The sequence below is a fragment of the Gymnoscopelus braueri genome (assembly GCF_963280865.1).
Source record: "Gymnoscopelus braueri genome assembly, chromosome: 19".
NCBI lineage: Eukaryota > Metazoa > Chordata > Actinopteri > Myctophiformes > Myctophidae > Gymnoscopelus > Gymnoscopelus braueri.
Window position 1 is genome coordinate 29,779,667 of NC_137621.1, and position 24,076 is coordinate 29,803,742.

At 44.7% G+C, this 24,076-nt stretch overlaps 1 protein-coding gene across 1 annotated transcript in view; it reads left to right on the top strand.

Moving 5' to 3' along the window:
• LOC308075140 (glutamate receptor ionotropic, NMDA 3B-like) overlaps nucleotides 1-24,076 on the top strand; it is a 104,539-nt gene that overhangs the window by 64,041 nt on the left and 16,422 nt on the right. Inside the window, exons 3-8 of the mRNA XM_080414790.1 lie at nucleotides 1,723-2,228; nucleotides 4,783-5,054; nucleotides 5,957-6,193; nucleotides 9,843-9,989; nucleotides 10,438-10,583; nucleotides 18,151-18,266. Coding sequence (XP_080270916.1) covers nucleotides 1,723-2,228; nucleotides 4,783-5,054; nucleotides 5,957-6,193; nucleotides 9,843-9,989; nucleotides 10,438-10,583; nucleotides 18,151-18,266 — 1,424 coding nt within the window. The remainder of the gene's footprint in view (nucleotides 1-1,722; nucleotides 2,229-4,782; nucleotides 5,055-5,956; nucleotides 6,194-9,842; nucleotides 9,990-10,437; nucleotides 10,584-18,150; nucleotides 18,267-24,076) is intronic.

A 24,076-nucleotide genomic window follows, 5' to 3' on the forward strand; every position in this document is an offset into this window, starting at 1 on the left:
GCAGCGGTCACACTCTACGCTCATCCATTCACTCTCTCTCTCTCTCTCTCTCTCACACACACACACACACAGGGTGGAGGAGAAAGAGAAAGAGGAAGGGGGCGTTTTACAGGCTTAAAAGAAAACAAAGTCGTTCTTTCTTTCCCCCACCCCTTTCTCTTTGTGAGAGAATGGGTTTGGGGGTGAAAGTGAAAAGAAAAAGAAAAGAAAACTGAAGTGTGTCTAAGAGAAAGGAGAACTAGAGAGGGTCGCTCAGAGGAGTGCATAATGTCCACCAGAGAATTCTGACTTCATACTGATGACTTCATATTGCTGATGTCAGAGAGGAACTAATTAGGAAGACAAGACTGGTCGGAGGTTCTGAGATTATGAATTCACAGACAAAATATGACACAGACAAAAACACTATTCACAATATGTGAAATATATTCATAGATTTACTTCCTTGAGCTACTGAACAAGAAATTTGGCGCTGATCGGTCGAGTGGTTTGCGAGATTAGTTGTGGAAAGCCAGACAGACAAGCCCTAATCTCCCCCCTTTTACTTTCAACTTGGCGGCGATAAAAGAAAAAGGTATCTGAGTGACAGAGCCTGTAAGAGAGAGAGAGAAAGAGAGAAAAGGTGAAGGAGCCATGAATGTTTTTCACCGGTGACTGAGGTCTACAACTTTGCCAACCTTTTCTATTGACAGGAGTGAAAACTTGCCATTTCCGCCGGTGACCTCAGACACAATCAACAGTCGACGCACGCCCCAACACCAAACCCGACGCAGTGATCCCTGCGCAACCCTTAACATTTACAACAGCGCCCTCGCCATTTCTTAATGACCCACCCAACGCTCCGCGATAATCAAGACATGAAGCAGTCCTTGCGCGGGTTCACGACTGAGTCAGTGTCCAAATGATCGCCCCGCACAATCACACACTCAGACGTCGGCCAACAAGTCCCGTACGGTTCAACAGGCTAGGCAGATTTATGCGCGAGCAGGGGATTGCTTACCCTAATGTATTCTGCCGTAAAAGAGCAGCATGGACCATTGGGAATGTGAGGGGAATAGCAATGAATTTTGGTGTGGACGGAGAGATAGGGAGAGACCCTCACTGCACCGCATTAACTTTTAATTATGAGTTTCTGCAAGATGCAATTATTACGTCCAGCCATCTGAGAGAGTGGACTCACACAGGACTTCCGCCAGACAGCCTGTATCTGTCGGTGGGTCTGGAACCACTTTTTTTTTGGTAATCTTTTGCTTTCTCCAAGATTTCCGCCCCCCCCCCCCCTCCTGTCAGCATATGGTTGCTGGATATCCAACTGTGCACGATACGCTTCTCAGCCTGTAGGGTGGAAAATGCTGCCAAGTGTCGGAATGACTCCAGGCATTCCCTCGCTGACTCTGACCTCTATCTTGTCTGTCTATCCGTCTCTCTCTCTCTCTTATTCCCTCTCAGTGCATGTCTTTCCTTTTCTGTCTAACCTGTCTCCTGCTCTTTCTATCTGTCCTCTGTGGGAAGGGGTCAAACAGGAGGAAACGCACACATATTGTCACACACACACACACACACGGCGTAAACCCTATTTCTGCAGAGATTTGGTGTAGAGGGAAAAAAAGGAGTGGACCAAGTATAGACCCCTGGGGGCCCCCGGTCAATAAAGTGTAATAGGGTTAAGACAGCTTGACTTCTGTAACTCTCCCCTCCCTCACCCTCTGTCTCTCTCTTCAGATTCCTCTCCAACACCTCCTTCACGGGGGCCACGGGGCCCATCCAGGTGGAGCCCAGCCTCTCCCACGTCCAGTCCTCCCAGCTGTTCCACGTGTGGAGCCTGAAGAGAGGCGCCCTGGGCCAGCCGGCCTGGGTGACGGTGGGCCAGTGGACCCGGGGCAGGCTGGAGCTGGAGGAAGGCGTCGTGGGTCTCGGAGGAGGACCGGGCGCGGGGGGCGGCCCGGGACATGCGGGCCAGGGGGGCGGGGGCCGGGGAGGAGACGGCCAAGGGGACGGCGCCCCCGTGGTGCGCTGGAGGCCCGGTCTGTCCGTGGAGGGCACCCGGCTGAGGGTGGTGACCCTGGTGGAGCACCCGTTCGTCCACACGCGCGAGGTGGACGAGGACGGGCTGTGTCCGGCCGGTGTGCTGTGTCTGGACCCTAGAACCAACCGCTCTGACCTGCTACAGGGCCTCTTCAGCCAGCTGCACAACCCAAATTTCACAGTCGCAGACTGGGAGGGAGAAGGTGAGTTGTACTTTGACACATGGTGTAAAGACCATGTAGGATAGCATAGGATAGGATAGGATAGGATAGGCATTTATCATTGAGACCTGAAGCCGATTCTATATGTGTCCTAAATCCCAACAGTTTTCTGAAAAACTTGTTTCTATATCAGTGGTGCTCAATCTTTTTCATGTCAAGGACCCCCAAAATGATATGTATTTGGCCGCAGACCCCAGTCAAAATATCTTGTTACAGGGACCCCCAGAAGCCAAGATTTTAGTTAAAAATGTTTGCTTTAAAAATATATATATTCAAAGATTTGCACACATTTTCACGATTTTTCAAAAATAGCAGATCTACAAGCTCGTAGCGTGGCACTCGGTGCCGCGCTATGAGCTTGTATATCTGCTATTTTTGAATAGCCCAAAGTGTAAAATAATGCTTTTTAGCTCATCTAAAAATGACACAGTTCCAGGTCTTAATGGGTTAATCCTGAGGGAAATTCAGTCGCACCGCAGTAAGGATGAAACAAAGATATAGGTAAGAATAGAGAGCAAGTACAGAGAAGTAGTATAACAATAATATACATATATATATATATATATATACACATATAAAGACAGACAGTATAAAAATGACTTAACATCCGCCCTGGCCTTCTGCACCTGGACCAGTTAGGTGTGCAAAGTGTATGGGTCACCAATAGGTGGACAACTTTTGCAATCTATCATCAACAAGAATGGCATATAAATAAACTTGAAGACCTAGGTAGTGTAGTATCTACATATTACCAGTAATATGTGCATATATTAGGAATATATGTACAGATGTACTGTAATGTACTGGTCTATTGCACACAGCAAAATACAGGTACATTTTTACATTTTTACTCTTAACACTCTAAAGAGTTATTCTAAAGATGCTGTTAACAAGAGGGAAGACAGGGGCGAGTTCTTATTGTAACCTTATAGTAACCTCAACGTATATCAGCATTCTAATAGCGAATTCAGAAGTTACACTCTGTAAGGAATTGTGCCTTTTATCTAGTTCAAATGGTCAATCTTTTTCAAAGACAATACCAATGGCTTGGAGCCATTGCTCAGTTATTTTTGTAGCAGACAGCATATTGTGCTTGTACATTTTCTTGTTTTGCTACTTTTGTGCAACGCTGTCATACAAAGTGTGATATAGGGTATTAAATAATTAAAAACATAAAAAGATTAAATAAGGAGATACAACGTTTATGCCCAACATCAACGATATACAGTACAGTTTATAGATGATAATGTCTACATGAGCCATTAGTCATAATGGCAATTAGGTTGAAATGTCTCCATTTCACCAAATGTTCCTCATGGATATTCTTTTTTTGTTGTTTAACTCGGGAGTTACATGTAAGTTCTTTGCACCTGCAATGAAAATAGTGGAAATTAACTGAATTGAATTATCATTAGTCATAATTATGAGATAACGTTTTACTAATATGCTTCAGACAGATGCATGCATTTACATGCACAGTACCATCTTGAGTATTAGTTTAACAGAGAGTGATCAATTGGGCCCATAAGGTGTTTTTGTCACACTTCAGAGTTTGATTCGCTCTCTTTGCATATTTTTGCTCACACTATTCCTATTTTGGGCAGTGTCATATTTGGGCTTGATTCATATTCCCCAAAACGGAATAAATTACCGAATTGCAGCATCAGTAGTAGGCAGTATGTGCTATTACCACAAAGGAAATTAAGGGCACACTTAGAATGAAATGGTTCTAATTCTGTTCAATGAAGGCAGCATGCGTTGGAACAAAATGGAAACATGCCATACAAACAAACGCAGAGTGAAGGTCTTTGAATTGACCATGAAGATATTTCAGGCTTTTGTCTGCTTCAAGCTGGGGTCTTGGTCTTTACTGAGCACTCATGTCTGAGCGCTCACTGGTGTTCTAAGCCAGTAAGCACCCTACCACACTGGAAGCGCTTAGCTTTAAGCCATGGTAATCATTATGACACTTTCTGTCCACAAGCATGCAGGGACCACCTGGTAAGCCCAGTATGAGACTTCTGTTTTCTTTTTTTTCAAGGAGAAAGGCCAATTGTCATTTTTTAAGCTGTCAGTACTGGGACCAGCCGCCGCAGGGGAATGTCTGTGTTCCTTTTCAGATTTTAAGATAAAAGAAAAGAAAAAAATCAGTGGAAAACTAGATATAAAATGCATGGCATTCACTAGCCTAGCGAATCGCAGGTTAAATAAGATAGAAAAGTGCTGACACTTCAATGTTTCATACTCTTTCCTTCTAAGTTCAAGAGTTTTTAAAGTTATTCAGCTTGGGATCCAAATTACAGAAATACATTTCGTCCCACCCTGGGAACTGCGCTCATTAAAATGTAGCAATGCTCCCGTCATGCGGGAATCCATCCAATACGTTCTTATGATCCACGGTCAACAGCTGCAGAAATGCAGCCGGTGCACTTCTAAAAACGTGCCTATGAATATTCTGTTGCGCTAAACAAATGTCACCTCATCATTTTTATTTTCATTTTTTTGGGGGTGTGTGGGGTGAAATTCATCTCTCTAGCCTTGCCTGATGACCTGCGGAAGTGCTGCTACGGCTACTGCATCGACCTGCTGGAGAAGCTGGCCGAAGACATGGGCTTCACCTTTGACCTGTACATCGTCGGAGACGGGAAGTACGGGGCGACGAGCGGCGCGGACCGCTGGTCGGGGCTCGTAGGAGACCTGCTGAGTGGGATGGCGGACATGGCTGTCACCTCCTTCTCCATTAACTCTGCCCGCAGCAGGGTTATCGACTTCACCTCTCCCTTTTACTCCACCAGCCTGGGCATTCTGGTGAGGAGCGGGTGGGGGTGGGGATTCATGGGTGGAGCAGGGGGGATCGGCAGGAGTCATCATTAGTTTCATGCTGGAGTATTTTATGCCTGCATTTTAATGACGTGAGAGGACAGGCCGCCGTGTCACAGAGAGATCTACTGCCACACTGTGAGTGATAGTCGGTGGCAGGATTAAGTAGGCAGCAGTATTTCTGTGATTTGTCAATCTCACCCCTCTGTGCTTCTGACACTATTTCAATATGGCCTGACAATATGGTCGAATGCTATTTCACGTCACCCTTTTTCTCCTCGAACGGCCCTTGCCTTCTGCTGAGGAACAGGCGATCGTTAGGGAGTCAATAATTAGTTTGCTTAGTTTTTGAGCTGGCGTTTTAATTACGAGAGTCCAGGCAAGCAGCAGTGGGAGAGTCTATAATGAGTATAAGAGGAAGCTGATGGGGGAATCTGAAACCCACTGCAGTCATTTAACTTCTCTCTCTGTGGGGAACATTTAAAATACTGTATAAGATCTGACAGTTTACCAGGGACAAACAGTCTGTGATATCAGAATGAGATATCCTCTCTTGCACAAAGTGACAGCTACTTATTAACAAATGATAGGCTGCACAACTTTTAAACAACCTGTGATATTCTGACAATCACTTTAATGGACTTAAAGTAATTGTCAGAATATATCACAGTTAGCTGATCAATCAAAATGTACAGTAGATTCTACAGTAAATTAGGCACATTTTAGAAAAACTACATCAATAGAGATCAGGTAAAAAAATTGTATTTGGGGAAAAAACACATTAATATTTAAGTTTAATTGATACCATGACAAAATGTATGTACTTTCAACAGAAATAAGAGTTGATATAATATAAACTAGTATTTATTCTGACTGTGATATCCTCTTAGGTGCGTAGTCGGGACACAGCAGCCCCCATCGGGGCCTTCATGTGGCCCCTGCATTGGTCCATGTGGGTGGGCATCTTCGTCACACTGCACCTTACAGCGCTCTTCCTCACCCTGTACGAGTGGAACAGTCCCTTTGGCATGACCCCCCACGGCAGAAACAGGCTGCGTGTCTTCTCCTACTCCTCTGCCCTCAACCTCTGTTACGCCATACTGTTTGGACGCACTGTCGCCACCAAGGTAAGACACGCTTTTGATGAATGGATATTATATACTTATAAGCCAGTGTTGTCCATTTTAGTGTGTGTGTGTGTGTGCGTGCGTGCGTGCGTGCGTGCGTGCGTGCGTGCGTGCGTGCGTGCGTGCGTGCGTGCGTGCGTGCGTGCGTGCGTGCGTGCGTGCGTGCGTGCGTGCGTGCGTGCGTGCGTGCGTGCGTGCGTGCGTGCGTGCGTGCGTGCGTGCGTGCGTGCGTGTTTAGGGGGGGTCAGTGGTGGAAAAAGTACTCATTATGCAGAATGTCCCATTTCACAAGTTTTCAAATGTATAAAATGTATTAAAACAAATTAAATAGCAGATCTACAAGCTCTGATGCGACGCATTGTGAGCTTGTAGATCGTCTATTTTCAAATGGCCGAAATGTACAGTATATATAGGGCTGAAGTGGGTAATGTATATTTTGTAATAATAATCCAATTCTACAAAGTAACTAAAGTTTTCAAATAATTGTAGTGGAGTAAAAGTACAATATTTGCCTCTGAGATATAGTGGAGTAGAAGTAAAAGTACTGAAAATTGGAAATACTACAGTAAAGTAAAAGTACCTCAAAATTGTACTTAAGTACAGTACTTGAGTAAATGTACTCAGTTACTTTACACCACTGGCGTGCGTGCGTGCGTGTGGGGGGTGAGAGGTCAGGGCTCTGGGTGGACGGACCTGACCGCAAGGGAGGAGAGTTGTGGTGAGCCATAGCCATGAAACAGGAGATAGATGGGAGAGAGGTGAAGTAGGAATACAGTGATGATGTAGCAAGTTACCTGGGGGAGAGGGGGGGTGGTACTCTCACACTGAGAGAGGGGAGAGGGTAAGTGCCCCGATAGACATATAGAGAGTTACTGAGAGGGTGATAGAGAGAGATGACCTCAGAGAAGAAAGGGGGGGGGGGGGTTGGCTACCCCAGGACATCAGACTGAAAGGTACGGCACGAGCTGATGGGAGTAAATGGGGGAATAATTGGATGAGAGGAGGAAGCAGCGGGGTGGAGGGTTGGTAGGACAGTGGACTTAGAGGGCAGACATTTTCCGGGGAAAAAAACATGGTGATGGAAAGGTTGGCATGGAAACGGTGGGCAAAGAGGGTAAAGGGTAAATGGCCGAGCAGGGATGGAAATTGCTAAAGAGAGTGGGTGATACGGAGGCCGGCGGGCGAAGGAACCATGTAAAAGGGGAGAGGGCAAGCGGGTGGGCTGAGGGTGAGACAGCGAGCAGGGTGAAGGCCGGTGCGTGGTTAGGAGGAAGAAATGAGAAGGACGGTTATCGCTTGTCTTGTGTTGCGCGAGACTGGCTGTATAAATGAAAGGCGTTATCCGGCTAGGCGGTAAAAACAAATGGGAGTCTAATTCCTATCAGACTGTCCGAGGCGGTGTACACGTACGCGTGCATAAATGAATACATAACATAGGAGAAGAACAAAACCAATTTCGTCTCCAGCGATGAGAACAATTTCTTTTGCTTTCGTTTTCAATTTGTTTCCATGTGTATATCTGGTGGCAGTGGATTAACCCATTAAGACCGGGAACGCATCTGTGCAACCACTTTATCCATTATTTTACACTTTGGCTATTTAAAAATAGCAGATCTACAAGCTCATAGCACGGCACCGAGTGCCGCGCTATGAGCTTGTAGATCTGCTATTTTCGTGAAAATGTGTGCAAATCTTTGAATATATATTTTTAAAACAAACATTTTTAACTCAAATCTTTGCTTCTGGGGGGTCCCTGGAACATATTTTGAGATGGGGGTCCGCAGCCAAATACATATCATTTTGGGGGTCCTTGACATGAAAAGGTTTGAGCACCACTGGCATAGAAACATATGTTTTTCCAGAAATGTTAGGATTTAGAAGACATTTGTAGAATCCCCAGAAGCAAAGATTTGAGTTAAAAATGTTTGCTTTAAAATATATATATATATATATATATATATATATATATATATATATATATATATATATATATATATATATATATATATATATATATATATATATATATATATATATATATATATATACATATATATATATTCAAAGATTTGCACAAACACGATAAAAAAAAAAGCAGATCTACAAGCTCATAGCGCGGCACTCGGTGCAGCGCTGTGAGCTTGTATTTTGAATAGCCCAAAGAAATCTTAAAATGGCACAGAATGCGTTCCCGGTCTTAAAGGGTTAAGACATACACTCGCGTGTGTCAAGCTGTCACGTATGACTGACAGTGTCACGGGAGGCACTGCTCTGCCCGGCGTGATCAATTATAGCACTGAGGAAAAAGAGTAGTGTACGGGGTGTCTCTCACTCTCTCTCTCTCAGCTCTCAATTATCAACACTTCCATTATAACATTAACGCATTCTCACTATTCAAATGTTTTCCACATTAAAATGAAATTCAGAAAAATGCACATTTGCTTAAATTATTCCCCTCTGTCCTCTCTGTGCCTTCTAAGCAGTTTACTCAGCATATAATGCAATAGAATATTTAATAAAAAAATAATATATGTAATATTATGACAGTGGCCCTAAACAAAACAGTGAGAATAACACAGCTTCTGGCATTGCCTATAGCATTAGAGAGAATGTCATATACTTGAAAGGTCATGGGTTCAACCACAGCAGACAACTCTGTCCCTCAACACAAATTCCGGTAGCCTATCCTTGAACACGACGATGACCCCAAACACTAACACAAGTCCACACACACACACACACACGTGCATGTCTATGCATATACGGTCTCTGAATACATCCACTTAAGCACAACATCATGATCACCCTAATATTGAAGCCGTGTCTTAATGATTGAAGGCTTAAATCGTCCTTTAATCCTTTAAATCCTTCTGTGTCTCTTCCCCTTCCTCTGCATGTCCCTCGCATGACTAAAGTGGATTTATTTGGTGACATCAGTTAGAGGTCACAGCTCTCCTCTGGATTCACCTGTCGCGTCAACTTCTCTGGAGGAACAGATGTTCCTAATGTATATTCTACGGCAGGGGTTCCCAAACCCTGTTCCATGCCCCCCATTGAAATGACCTTAATAAAGAAAACATAAAAAGAACATAGTAAAATATAGTCGATCTACGAGCTCACAGCGCATCGCAACGTGATGCGTTGTAAGCTTGTAGATCTAGTATTTTTGCTATTTTTGACAATAATGACATGCTCAAAATGTGAATTGAAATGACATGTTTTATATATATATATATTCCTCTCCTTTCCATTTGGCCCCCACATTGAAAACCTTTTCTAAGGTGTTTGTACCGTGTTTCACTGCCACACTTCTGAATTCTATTTCATCTTCAGCGTCTGTCGGTCCCTTTTGATTTATGACACATATCACTTTCATTTATCTGCGGTTGTCCTTGTATTGTTTTCTCGTCAAGTTTAGCTGTCATTTAGTTTCCGCCAGCCTTTTCATTTGATTACTTTGATTGTCAACTTGACATATTTCTTTGTCTTGTGTCTTGTGACATTTTTAGAAGCATTGCTTTGTTGTTGTCTTTTTGGTAAAACTTCCAATATAACAATGTCACGATAACAATCTGTTATATACTGGTTCTTTCATCAAATAACCCCTCAAAGTAAAAGTATTTTCAGCTGTTTGTTCTCCATTTTGCAGACTCCCAAGTGTTGGACAGGGCGTTTTCTGATGAACCTATGGGCTATATTTTGTCTGCTGGTGCTGTCCAGCTATACTGCTAACCTAGCAGCAGTAATGGTGGGGGAGAAGGTCTTTGAAGAGGTATCGGGAATACACGATGACAAGGTTAGCCTGAGTGCAAGGACGCATGCCTGCGGAAGCATGTATGAAAGCACATGTGCATGTGTGTAAGCAAAAGAGGCACACACACACACACACAGTGTAGATACACGAATAAATATGCATACAGCCACACACAGGTAAGAGCACATAAACACACACACTCGCACAGACAGACAGACAGACAGACAAGACAGACAGACAGACAGAAGCATACACAATAACACGCTCGAGCATAAAGAAGCATACACAAAACACACGCACTGCTAGATCTATCATCTGACACAAGGACAGGATAATGAGTAAAGAGCAGAATTATTTATGAAGGATTATTGTCTTGCGTTTCCTCAAGCCCTGGAGGGAGTTCATGACTGTGGTGAATCCGATATTAGGCTGATCATAATCTCAAAACACTGCCTGCCTGTCTCTCTTTCTCTCTCCCCCACCCCCCCAGCTCCACCACCCCTCCCTGGGCTTCCGCTTTGGCACAGTGAAGGAGAGCAGCGCTGAGGACTACATGAAGAAGAGCTTCCCTGAGATGGCCGAGTACATGCGCCGCTTCAACCAGCCCACCACCCCACAAGGAGTGCACATGTTAAAGTAAGACACATGCACAGCGCACGTTGGGAGACATAACGCTCGCGCACACACACACACACACACACACACACACACAGTATGCAGGCCCGCAAGCATGTGCGTCGTTTTTTTTACATGGTTTCATGTCTGATGTAACCTGTGTCGAGGAATCCTGGATCAATCAGTAACTGATGAGGCAAACAGAGTTATTTCAAGGTGGTGGTGGTTGTGCTTTAATACATGATATCATGGGTGGGAGTACATTAGACGCACACAGGTCAGTATTAGTTCTGCGTCGAACACAGGGATCAGTCCATAGTTATACTCAAGATAAGAGAAAAGCTGCTCGTGTCATAAGGACCAAGCTGTACCAAAACAATAGATACCAGCCCTAAGTCATCGTGACGACTTGACTCTTATAATATGCTAAGCAAAAGGTCCATAATAACGATATGAGATATAATTCTACCACAATTCGTCCTCACCTTGCTCTTCAAAAGTACCTTGTAAACTATTGTCATTATTGGTGTTCTTCTTCAGTGACACACTGCGAACACACATTACATACACACACACACACACACACACACACACTAAATGAAATACAGAACGCTTCAGTACAGTCCCCTGGCTGACACAGGCACACTTCCTTTAAACAAACTGTGAAAATGGCACACATTCACAGCTAATCCCCTCAAAGCACATCAAACACCACAAAGTACACACAGCACGACAGAAGCACCGACAAAGATGTTGAGATAGTTTAGCAGTGCGTGCGTGCGTGCGTGCGTGCGTGCGTGCGTGCGTGCGTGCGTGCGTGCGTGCGTGCGTGCGTGCGTGCGTGCGTGCGTGCGTGCGTGCGTGCGTGCGTGCGTGCGTGCACTGAATGTGTGATAGAGCAGAGAGAAAGACATGCAGCGCTTGTTTGCGAATATAATGCAGAGATGATGATCAGAACATGGTATATTGGACGAAGGAAGGGCTTATTTACATTGCGAGGTCATGCGATGTATAGCACAACGTCACAGCAGTGCAGGGAACAGGAGGTAATAAAACACTCTGCTGGCAGAACTAACTGACCCCATTATACCGCTCCCTGAAATCTCCCTGAGAGAGAGAGACCCACACACATGAAGCCCACGAGATGCAGGATGACGAGGGAGTTATAGCTTATAGATGTACTGGATACTCTATGCACTTTGCACAGAGCAGCAAATGTGCACATACATGCACATGCAAACACACATTTATACACACACACACACGCGCGCGCGCGCGCACGTGCATGCACTCATACACACACACACGCTCGCTCGCGCACGCAAACACATGCAAGCAGGCATATACTCACAGACCTGCTCCTCGGCCAAACATTGGATAACTTCCGAGTTGCTTCTCTCCCTGAAGGAGCCTATATCCTCTGTTCTCCCAGCTGGCTCTATCTGACAGGTCACTGCTATAGGCAGGCAGGAAAACAAGAGTTTTGTGCTTTCCTGGCAAAGACACTGTAAAGTCACCCTTTGTTTTTGCAGTAAATGTGAGTGTATGTCCTGAATAGTAAGGAGGTAATCTGATCAGCCCAGTCTAGTATAAAATAAGGCTGGATTCCAGTTAGTCTGGCCTGTGAGTCAGTGTTTGATTTTGAAGTACTTCTTGTTGTTTTTAAACCTATGAATGGCTTAGCTCCTTCCTACATTGTTGACATGCTCACTGAATAAGTGCCGAACAGATCCCTTAGATCATCAGATAAAGCTTTCCTCATTATACCTAGAATAAATTCTAAATCAGCTTATGGTGCTGCCTAGAGTCATTATGGTCCTACAGTATACTCTGGAATTCTTTTCCACTTGAATTAAAGGAGGAGTTCACCCAAAAAATGACTTATTTTCTATCAATTACACACCCCATGAAGCCTTGATTTAATGGATTTATTTTAGTTTTTGTGGCATTCCTAAGACAATAATTTGATGACCGTGTGTATTTCCGGTAGGAGACACAAATAATCTACTTTGTGTCTCCTACCGGATACATTAGCCGGTAGGAGACGGGAATCAAATTATTAGCTTAAGAATGCAACAAAAACGAAAAAGAATCCATGGATTCAAGGCTTCATAGGGTGTGCAATTGATAGAAAATAAGTAATTTGGGTGAACTCTTCCTTTAAGGTCTGCTACAACAGAGTCTTCTTTTAAAAGCAGACCCCCCCGCCCCCCCACACAAGCTTTTAGCTAGGCTTAAAGTAAAACATTTATTTTAGTTTATACTGTATACATAATACCTTCTAGTTTATGTGCACCTGTGTGTGTGTGCGTGTGCGTGTGTGTGTGATAATGTAATAAAATGAATAAATCAGCTGCTGATTTAAAAATCACACCCTGTGTGAAGTGGGCGGTGTCTTGCTAGCTAATCACAATACTGAATGGAGTCAACCAATCATGTACAAAAGATAAATACATTTATTGAAACACTCTTTATGATGGAAGAAACCATAACTTGAATTTATTTTTATTTTTTTCAGTTATGGTTTCTTAGGGCTATGCACATGTGTCATGTGACACTGGCCAATCACAAAGCATCTGAGTACTTTTTGGCCAATCACAGCGCAGGATAATTGTACAAATTTCACAGCGCAGGATAATTGTACACATTTCCAAACCTCACTTTTAGGGACGGTTTCACCGCCCAAAAATCACTGGTTTGTGTAATAATGTATTATTTACTTATTTTGATGACATCATCACGCAATGACATCATGACATCATCACAACCACGTAACTGTCCTTTAAAATGACTTGTCCTAGGTACAAATGTGATTTACCAAGAAATCAACCTGCTTTCTTACAACTTCCTCTTGTAAATTGGTTATCAGCACTGATTCGTGTTGGTGAGTGAAATGTTTCAGTGGGTGGTACATCGGAATCGAACAGAAAATAATTACTTCTTGTTCCATGGTGCTGTGGTAGTTGGACACGAGGTCTACTGCTTTGAAGAAGACAAGTGCAATCAGATTGTAGTGCATGTCTTCAACACAGTGTCTCTGTGCTGGATGATGTTACCCTCTGTGACAGCTGGAAGAGGAGAACATCTGGAACATCTGGAGTCAGCTATGCTGATCGAACATTCCATCTACATTTTGGTGGCCGGATGTCTTTATGCATTTGATGTCGACACCCACAGATGGTTCAAGCCCAGGGATTGTGGGAAGGTTCCAGAGAAGGGGTACTGCGACTACTCAGCCTGTGTCTTGGGGAAGGCCATATACGCAATGAGGGCTCAATGCACTAATGTCATCTACAAGTTGGACACAACCACAATGGTCTGGTCTTTAATTAACACCAGAGGCACTCCACCAACTGCTTCCGAGGGTTCCTCTGCCACCATCATTGGGACAAAGATGTTTGTATTTGGGGGCAGAGTGGTTGGGGAAGACAGGCTTAACGGCATTAGTGTGTTTGACACAGAGACCAACTGCTGGCTGAGCACTCCTGCGCTCTTTCAGCGTCGCTCTTTCAGCGTCCCACAAGAACGCAATGATCATTCAGCCTTTGCCTACAATGGAGAGCTGTACATATTTGGTGGCCAATGCCATAACGAGGACTTGAATGATCTGTGGAAATTCAATCCAGAGACCTTCTCCTGGAAGAAGGTGGAGCCCAAAGGAAAAGGCCCGTTATCAATGTATAGAATGTTATGTTGCATGGTGGGAGATCGTATGATCATCTTTGATGGATTCAAGCGATACTTCTTCAGATCTGGTGATACTGCTGGTTTTAACGCTGGTTTTAACGCAGAGCCTGTTCACACTGATGAACTGTTCATGTTAGATTTAAGGCCTAGTCTGAAGACATTATGTAAGCTAACAGTTATTCAGTACAATCTGGATCAGTCAGAACTCCCACACAACATCAGGTGGGAACTGGCAAATCTGAAAAAAAAACGAAACTGAAAGAAATGGTTCTTCAAATTGTGCGGCAAAATGTGGGTCTTTATGATGAATATTCCGGGCAAAATCGCCTTAGGAATATGGAGAGAACCATGGCGTTCCGGAATGGAAGCGAGTGGAGCGGAGGAGACGAGCGATGGAACATAATATCTTCAAGGAACAAGTGAAGATATTCTGCTTAAAGAAAAGAGGTAACACTGAGTTGATATGAGGGAGGAAGGGGGAGGAGGGAAGGGACAATATAAGAAGAAAGAGCAATAACATTGACGTCATATTGTCATATTTCTTTTTCAGTTTTTTGTTTTTAGGAGAAACACCCCCTCTTACTGGTTCTGATTTTATTATTATTATTTATTTATTTATTTTTAAATAACACCAACTCATATGGGGACTATGTTAGAAAATAGGGTTTCTATGAAAACGAAAAGTTTTTTGTTCTATTTTTCCATTTTTGGGGTTAAAATATAACGACATGGGAAGTTTCCGGTGGCGTTACCCAGTAATAGTGCATGTGGCATGGACGGTGTTTCATATGAGCATCTTAGGGCTACGCAGTCAGACGTTTTGACAGCTATATTTAATGTCTGCTTGGAGAACAGGAGGGTCCCTGCTTCATGGATGGGAGCCCTCATCTATAGAATTCCCAAAAAAGACAATATCCCGGACGATCCGTCTACCTGGAGAAACATTTCCCTCTTACCTACCATCTATATGGTGTTTATGAAGTGCATTCTTGCCCGAATCCTCCCGTGGCTTGTGGATGAAAACATCTTGTCTCCCAAGCAAAAGGCCTACATCAATCGGCAAGGCATGAATGAACATGTGTTTTGTCTCAAAACAGGAATTGACGATTTTAAGCATGGGTCTAGTGAATACTTTGCAGTTTTTCTGGACTTCCGTGATGCATTTGGCACTTTTGCACATAATGTCATGATAACAGCTCTTGAGGAATTCCATCTACCGCAAGTTTATGTTGACATTGTTAAAGATGTGTACACTGGTTCATTCATACAGGTCATCTGTGGTAAACAGCTCACAGATCCCATCCCTCTCCAAGCAGGTGTTAAGACTGGCTGTCCATGGAGCACTGTTAATTTTGTGTAAGCACTTAATCAGTGGTTAAAATGTCTCTGTATGTAAGAACATGCTCTCCAAAACGGATTCCTTTTTGGAATGGTCAGGATTAGAGGTAAAATTATCCAAATGTGCTGTATTATATGAAAGGCGGAATGGAGGGAACTGCTGGTATCACTCTAAAACAGATACGCTAACTGATTTCAAAATTCGCAATAAACCCCTTAAAGTCTATCCAAGTCACGAGACTTACACATATTTGGGTCACAAGTTTAATGTGGCAGGCGAGTGGGGAGACCAGGTCGAGGTAATCATTTCTGAGTACTCCAGCAGTCCACGCATAGCCTCTGCCTCTAATCATGAAACTGGAGGCTTGCACGCTCATCTCTGTTCCTGGACCTAAAACGACGTAAGGTTCCCCTGGCATGTGGCTCGGATCCTAGCTTCCTAGGCTTCAGGAGGAAACCTAGTGGAAAGCTAGACAGTCGCTCTCCCGGCTTCGGTGTGTGGTCAGACTGGCCGGACTTAAACGATCTGTGCTGTTGGGCTGATGTTACCTTGAAGTGGGTAGGGTCTAACTCTGAGACGATGGCTGTCTCGGGGGACTTTATATCTGACTCCAGTATCTCTGTCAGAGCATCTATGACTGTGTGTGGAGCAGAACACTCCCACTGACTAATGCCCGAGGCCGCCTCTTATGGGCACAACAGCAAAGGCAGCGGCAGGGAAGGGAAGTCTGCATGTCTCCCTGCTGCGGACCACTCTGTCTCTCACTCTGTGTTAAAAAAAATTGCTTTAGACAAATGCATTGTTGTCTTTACTCTGAAAGCGAGGTTGCAGGTTTTACCATCTAAACTTAGCCTCTCCATCTGGTTTCCAGGCAACCATGCTCCTCACTGTATACATCATGGTCATGAACAAATAGCTGAAACCATGTCCCACATCTTAAATGGGTGCCATGTATACAGGGGACTCTACATAAGTAGGCATGACAGAATAGTGGATTTGATATAAAAAAATATCATTTCTATTTTCAGGTCTTCCATCATGCTGTATAAGCATTCTACTGTGAAGCCGAGCATGTTTAACCTGTGTAACGATGATTCTGTGTTCTCTAACATTTCAGCTAACACCCCTGATGTCATTGATGTTAATGAAAACCATAGGGAGGTGTTCATTCTCGAGGTCGGCTGTACTTTGATTACAGCTTAGAGGAAGCCTTCCTAACCAAAGTGCTAAAATATCATCAGCTAGAGCAGACCATCTCTCAGCTAGGCTACAGATGTAAACTTTTGGTTTTTATCTTTGGTAGTGTAGGACACGTGCACAAGTTGGTTGTGAGGGGCCTGCAAATGGCCGGCCTCTCCAAAAGGAGGGCTAAACAATTAGCAAGGTACTGCTCAATATCAGCTATTATAGGAAGCCGCTCAATTTGGAGGAGGCGTTGTTTCCTTTACCCATGACTGTTGTCCGCTGTGTTTGACAAGTACTGTATGCCATCTTTTGTTTTGTATGTAACAATGCTCTGCTTTACATGCACTTTGTAGTAACTGGCTGTTTTCCCTTTATCTGACTGCACTGGCAGTGTTTATGTCCTTTGTACATCTTGTACTTCTGTTTATGTGGACATAAATAAATATTTCAAATGTGCTTGCGTGTGCTTTGAGTGAAAAAGAGAGTTTGCATGCGCATTCATGCATGTAGTAGATTTAGAAGTGTGTGTGCGTGAGTGCGTAAAATTAGGTGCAGAGGTGATTACATTTTATTGAATGGATCTGAAGTGCACGTGTCTGCGGTTGTGTCAGTGTACACACTGATTCCAGCTTAAATTAACACATGGGTGTAAAAAATAATTGGCTACTAAATAGGGGGAAAAACTATAATAAATGAATATTCTGAGTTAAATGAACACTGAGGATTTAGTCTGTCCATCATGTATGTGTTTCAGTGTACATCCCAGCCAGTGCATAGTGTTGTTTGTCATGGTGAAACTCTGATCCACTGGCGGACATGGTCAGCAGTGTCTGAGTCTATCGGGGAATAGTCTATAATTGGGGGTTATTAGGGTCAATCAGATCGATATACATATGTAGCAGTTGAGCCGAGGACTCTCCGGAGGTCCATCTGACGCTTTATCAGTCCACAGCAGAGACTGTAGGTAATGTATGTGTTCACGCAGCGTATTAGCATGCAGCTAATTAGCATGCAGCTAATCTCATCCCCACAATAAATGGGAGAGTGACACTGTGACAACTCATACACAAGCTCAGGGAGCCCTAGGAGGGAGTAGATGAGGTGAATCCAATACGTTCCAGGTCTTGGGAAATTGGAATTGCACCCAAAAAAAAAAGGGAAGCAAATTGAGTGTTTTTGCAAGATCGTAGATTTGCACAAAAAACACCTGATACTCATTTAACAGACAGTATGGGACTCTATTAAATGCTCTACCTCACTCTTATGGTGTCTGTGTGTCTGTCTTTTTCTGTCTGTCTGTGTTTGTTTGTGTGCGTGTGCGTGTGTGTGTGTGTGTGTGTGTGCACGTGTGTGTGTGTGTGTGTGTTTGTGCTGAAGGACAGATCCTCCTACCCTGGATGCCTTCATCATGGATAAGGCCCTGCTAGACTTTGAGGTGTCCATTGATGCTGACTGCAAACTGCTCACAGTGGGCAAACCATTCGCAATAGAGGGTATGTACACACGCAGACACACACACTTGACACACACGCACGCACGCACGCACACACACAGAACACACCGCTCACCCACCTACACAGGCACACAATTCACAATTACAATTTACAACAATTTAGGCATTTAGCAGATGAGCTACTTACATAGTGCAATATCGGCATAAATGTTATAAATGGCATAAATGGCATGAAGCCCAGTCAGCCAATGGCCGGGTAAATTCAATTGTCATTACACAGAGGGCAAAGAAAACAATTAAGTGCTACAAAGTAACTAGGTTACCAGGTAAACATCAAACCTAGCATCTGTCTAAACATATAACATACGTAGGTACGTGACATACTTGGTGGACAGCATACATCTGCAACATACTGTAGCTTCTATCGAAAATAGGCAACAAGAAGTGATAGAAGGAATGAGGAGTGCTAAGGTGTGAGGTATAGCGTTTCCCAAGCTTATTTTTTCTTTTTTCCTGTCCTGTTCGTTCATAAGACTGATTGCCCCGGGGAAGTAGCTGTATAGCAATCTACTGCCCACGGCTCCGTGGCTACGGAGCCACTTGCCACTTGGCAGCATCTGAAACAGTCTGTGGTCGGATTGGCTCTGAGCTTTGATAAGCTCGCAAGCTTTGCTGACACAACGTCCTTCGTATTATGTCCTGGATGGAGTGAATGACAGAATGACCCTCTGCATTACTTTGCAGTTGGGGTCAGTACAGCTCCCATGCATAGCAGACAGTGATGCAGTCTGTGTTTTGAATTGGATGCAGACAAAGTCCAGAAGCCAAAGTGAAGGGAACGCAGACGGGAGAGAGACATATGAAACTTTTCGGGGGGTTGAAGACAAGGTCATCGTGGCATTCTTTATCAGTTGTAGGTGTTTGAGTCAGCATGCAGGCACACAGCAACACTATTGAAATGGAAATACCCCCACCATGGGAGTTAACCCTTTTACACCGGGAACGCATCTGTGTTCTCGGTCATGGTAGCAGATATACAAGCTCATAGTGAGCTTGTATATCTGCTCTTTACTTTTTCTGTCTTTTTTCGTGAAAATGTGTGCAAAACTTTGAATATAAATGTATTTTTAAAGCTTCTGGGGGAAAAAGCGTATGTTGCTATTAATCAGTTGTTCTCAAACTTTTTCATGTCAAGGGCCCACAAAATGATATGTATTGGAGCGCGGACCCCCATCTCAAAATAATTCTTTGGGCCATTTTTGAATGGCCCAAAGAAACACAAAAAATGACACGTGATGCGTTCCCGGTCTGAATGGGTTACAGGTAAACAGAGCACAGCCCCTGTTGAGAGTCCTTGAGTAACTTTCTGGAGCTGGGAATTCTGACTGAACTATCGAGCGATGTGACGGAATCAATGGAGCGCGTATATATTATCATTCCCCTGGGTTGGCCAGGCGTGTGCGGAGCGGGCCAGGGTGGACGTCATAAGGGGAGGTGTCTGTATAGGCTCCTTGCGTTTGAACTTGACGGTGCATGGGTCCAGAACAGGAGCAGGAGGGGAGGAGGAGAGGAGGGGAGACATGAGGGGAGGAGTGGAGCGGCAGAGACAGCAGGAGGGGTTGGGATTGGTACAGGTATTTGCTTTGCTGTTAGATCAGCTATTTTCAAAAGATTTTTCTACATGACGAACTTGTGAAATGGGACGTACTGCATAATGAGTACTTTTACTTTAAGGTATATTTTGATGTCTATACTTTTGTACTCACTGTACCTTTTTCCCCTTTTTTATTTCTTTTTGGGCTTTTTATGCCTTTATTGATAGTACAGTGGGTTGACAGGAAATGGGGAGAGAGAGATGGGGAGTGACACAACAAAGGCTGTCGGGATCGGGACCCGAACCCGCGTCACGCTACATTGATCCTAGGTGCCCGTCCGGGCCCTCAAGTACTTTTTGAACACCAGGCTTTTACTTGTAGTGGTATAGATACTTTTAAGTAAGTGAAAAATGTCAGTACTTCTTCTACCACTGAGAGATAGAGGGAGGAGTAGGTACCAACTACAAGCCTCCTGTACCTGAGCAGAATGGAGCACTATTCAGCATATTAGGAGTTGTGCTAGCGCCCTCAATTTGTCAAACTATAGCATTAGTGTCAGCATGCTGTGGTGTTTGTCAAAACGTTGCTGGGACCCCAAGTTGAACTGTAGGAGAATTAAAGCAGATTTGCAGGTTTGCAAATGTGTTCCAGAGGAAGTGGTAAATGGGTGAGTGAGTCCTCAGAAGCATATTTATAATTCTTTATAATTCATTTTGAAATTATGGGAGCATACAGTAATTTACAAAAAAACGCATATCATGAGAATTGAAAGAAGACTTTAAACTAGCCACTGAAAATGTTTACTAAGGTCATAAAACCAAGCGTAAAGTCCGGTCAAATACCCATAGAAAATTATTCTACAATGAACAGTAGGGGAAATAGCGACACCCTCTAGAGGCCATTAATGAGAACTGCAGGGTTTTCATTGCTTCCGCACTGGCTTCATTTGAAGCGGTGGATGCTTGCCACCTGACTGGTGGGGGGGGGGGGGGGGTAGCCAGGAGGGAGAGTCGCTTGGAGTGTTGGCAAGGGTGTCATAGCTGGTGTGCAGGAAGGGTGTAGGGGTGGATCATGTCCTGAAGGTAGAGTGCCATGCCCTTGATTGCCTTGTAGGTCATCATCAGGTTTTTTTATTTGATACGGTGTAGCAATGGCAACGGCTTCTTTACGCCCCCCCCCCCCCCCTCTCTCTAGCTGTCTGCCTGTCTATTGCCTTCTCCCTTCCTCTCCATCTCTCTCTTATCACACACACACACACACACACACACACACACACACACACACACACACACAAGTGATCAAATGGATAGTGCTGTGATTGACAGTGAGAACCAGAGCGCTGCAGGGTTAACAGTCCACAGCCATCTATTATTAAGCATCAGGCCCAGTCAAAAGCAGTGTGTGAACTTCATGCTTGTATGTACAGTAGGACTATCTGTATGCAAAACAATGATGCAGTGTGTGTGTGTGTGTGTGTGTGTGTGTGTGTGTGTGTGTGTGTGTGTGTGTGTGTGTGTGTGTGTGTGTGTGTGTGTGCACGTGCGCGTTTGTGCACACCCGTATAGATACTGTAGATAGATAGATAGATAGATAGACAGACAAAGGTTTTACAATGTATTTATGTCCACACACAGGGAAAGGCTACAATCACAAACCCATGGATATGTCCTCATGATACAACATGCATGTCACTCAGCACTCCATGGGCACAAGTTGCAGCGGCTCCTCCATATATGGCAGCAGAGACGGCACAATACTTTGCCAGCCTTTCTGCCTCGTCTTTGGGCATCCCAAGTTGTCGAAACCCTCCAACAACCAGTCCGTGGGTATGTCCTAGGCTGGATCTCCAGAGGAAACAAAGTTCTTAGTCTTGCACTGCTGCTTGGTGTTAAAGCGCTCTCTGTGGTTGTTCTCATGGGCCTGGAAGTCCACCCATTGCTATTCCGACAGCGGACGGACATACTGCTGGAACTCCTGGAAGGCCGCCGGGTCTATTGCCTCTCTTCCCGGTAGCTGTTCACGGGAGAGCCTGTTAGGTAGCGTCGGCTGTTCGTAGATTCCACCGGTGAGCAGTGCCTTCTTGTATGCAAGCCACAGCCACCCCCCCCCCCACACACACACACACACACACACACACACACACACACACACACACACACACACACACACACACACACACACACACACACACACACACACACACACACACACACACACACACACACACACACACACACACACACACACACACACACACACACACACACACACAAGCTTGACTGCCACTTCAGTGTCTGCTTCAGAAGAACTGTGTGTATACATGCAGATGTATACTTTCCCTTTGAGCTGCTGCTCTGTGCGATGAGCAAAGGTGCACGCTGCTGCAGTTAACTATCCACTTATGAGCGAATGTGCATAAATAACTGAGCGGGTGTGCGGTGTTTGTGTGTGTGTGCGCGCGTGCATGCGTGCGTGGGTGGGTGGATGCGTGTGCACAGTACATGCACTCTCCTGCATGCATTTTGAGCTTGCGCCGGCGCAAATATTCATACTGGTGTGCTTCCATAAACGCACGTCTGCTTCTCTCATTTTGGAGACAGACAGCTGAACTAATAAGTACGAACAAGGCTGCCACTTGGGACCTGCTGCTGTCCCCCGTACATACCCAAACTCTTGTCAGTCACTGACAAGCGCCATGCCCATGTTAAATCACCACACAAGTCTGCCTCTTTCTCCTGTCCACTGCTATCAGGATGCTCTTTCTCCCGTGTCCATCCCTCTGAGTCTGGGATGAGCCGACCTCATCTGCCTCCGCGGTGCAACCGTGTGATCTCTATGCCGTGGCGAGGCTCGGCCGATTGGCACGAACGACATATAAGCGAGCCTCGGTTGGTATGCAGAGCAGGTTGTAAACCGATGGCTGGGCCTTTAATTCAATGGCTCTCACATGAAAAGGCCAGCGAATGAATCTGTGTTTTCTTTTGATGCTCCGTCGCCATGCGATCTCGCCGTGTGACGAGACGTGTCGTGGAGCCTTGCAGGGGCTGAATGGTGTCTGACACGCTGAGATAGAAATAAGGAACCCAGACAAAGATAGAGATGCAGAGGAGATGGAGAAAGGAGAGACAGGCAAACAGAAACGGGGGGCAGATAAAAGTGAGGCAGAGTGAGGGGGGAAAGAAAAGACCGGAGAGAGACGGAAAGAAAGTTGTAAATAAATAAAGGCTAGGAGAGGGCAGGGGAGTGGAGAGGACCCGAATTACAGAGAAAGCAACAACTGAGGTAGGCGAGGCAGCGACAGTGAGTAGAAGGAGGAGATAGAGGACTTTCATTTGGCCACGCTGCCAGTCTGTGCCTTTCTGCACAGCGAGTGATAAAAGACCCAAGCCAACAGAGTCCACCTAATCAAGACAAACCCCTCAACCCCAACCAACCAGGGAGAGAGACAGAGTAGGCTGAGACACTGATGAAAAGGAAAGAGGAAAGGGTGGGCGCTGTTCGGTTTTCCGAGAGAGGGAGAGGACATATTAGAAAGTAGCTTGTTTGGTGTTTGGAGACAGAGGAGATAGAAGAGAGAGGAGGGAAGTGGGAGTCCATAGTCGCTGTGGGCACGGAGCCATCTGAAATGAACTGTCTACTAAAAGCAGAGAGAGAGAAAGACGGAGAGAGAGAGAGAGGGGGGGGTTGATAGAGAGAGATGTAGGAGTGTGTGCTGCTGTGGTCTGTATTTCCGACGAGTGCTGTGGAGATGTTTACGACAGCCCGGACACACCCCATTAATAACTTCACCACTGAACATCCAGACGCTTGTTTGTGGGTGTGGGTGGATGAGTGGGTATGTGGCCATGGAAGAACTGTGTGCTGTGCTGTGCTGTGCATTTGTGCGCGTGCGTTTGTGCGTGTGTGTGCGTGTGTGTGTGTGTATTGGGAGAGTATTATAAGTTGAGTAATTATGTCGGTGGCTGTGGTTGTAGAAGCTAGTGTGTGCGTGCGTGTGTTTTCTGATTATGTCTATATTAGGGCTGTCAAAAGATTACATTTTTAATCAGATTAATCGCAGCTAACGTGTGATTAATCATGATTAATTTGTAAATATGCCCCAAATATGCCCATTTTCTCTGTATATTGTTGTGGAAACGGAAAGATAAATTACGGCAGATATATGCATTTAACATGTGTTTATTATGACAAATATAAAAACCAAGTGTGCACCCTTGGTTGTGATAATGAAACGGTGAAGGAAGGGGATAATACG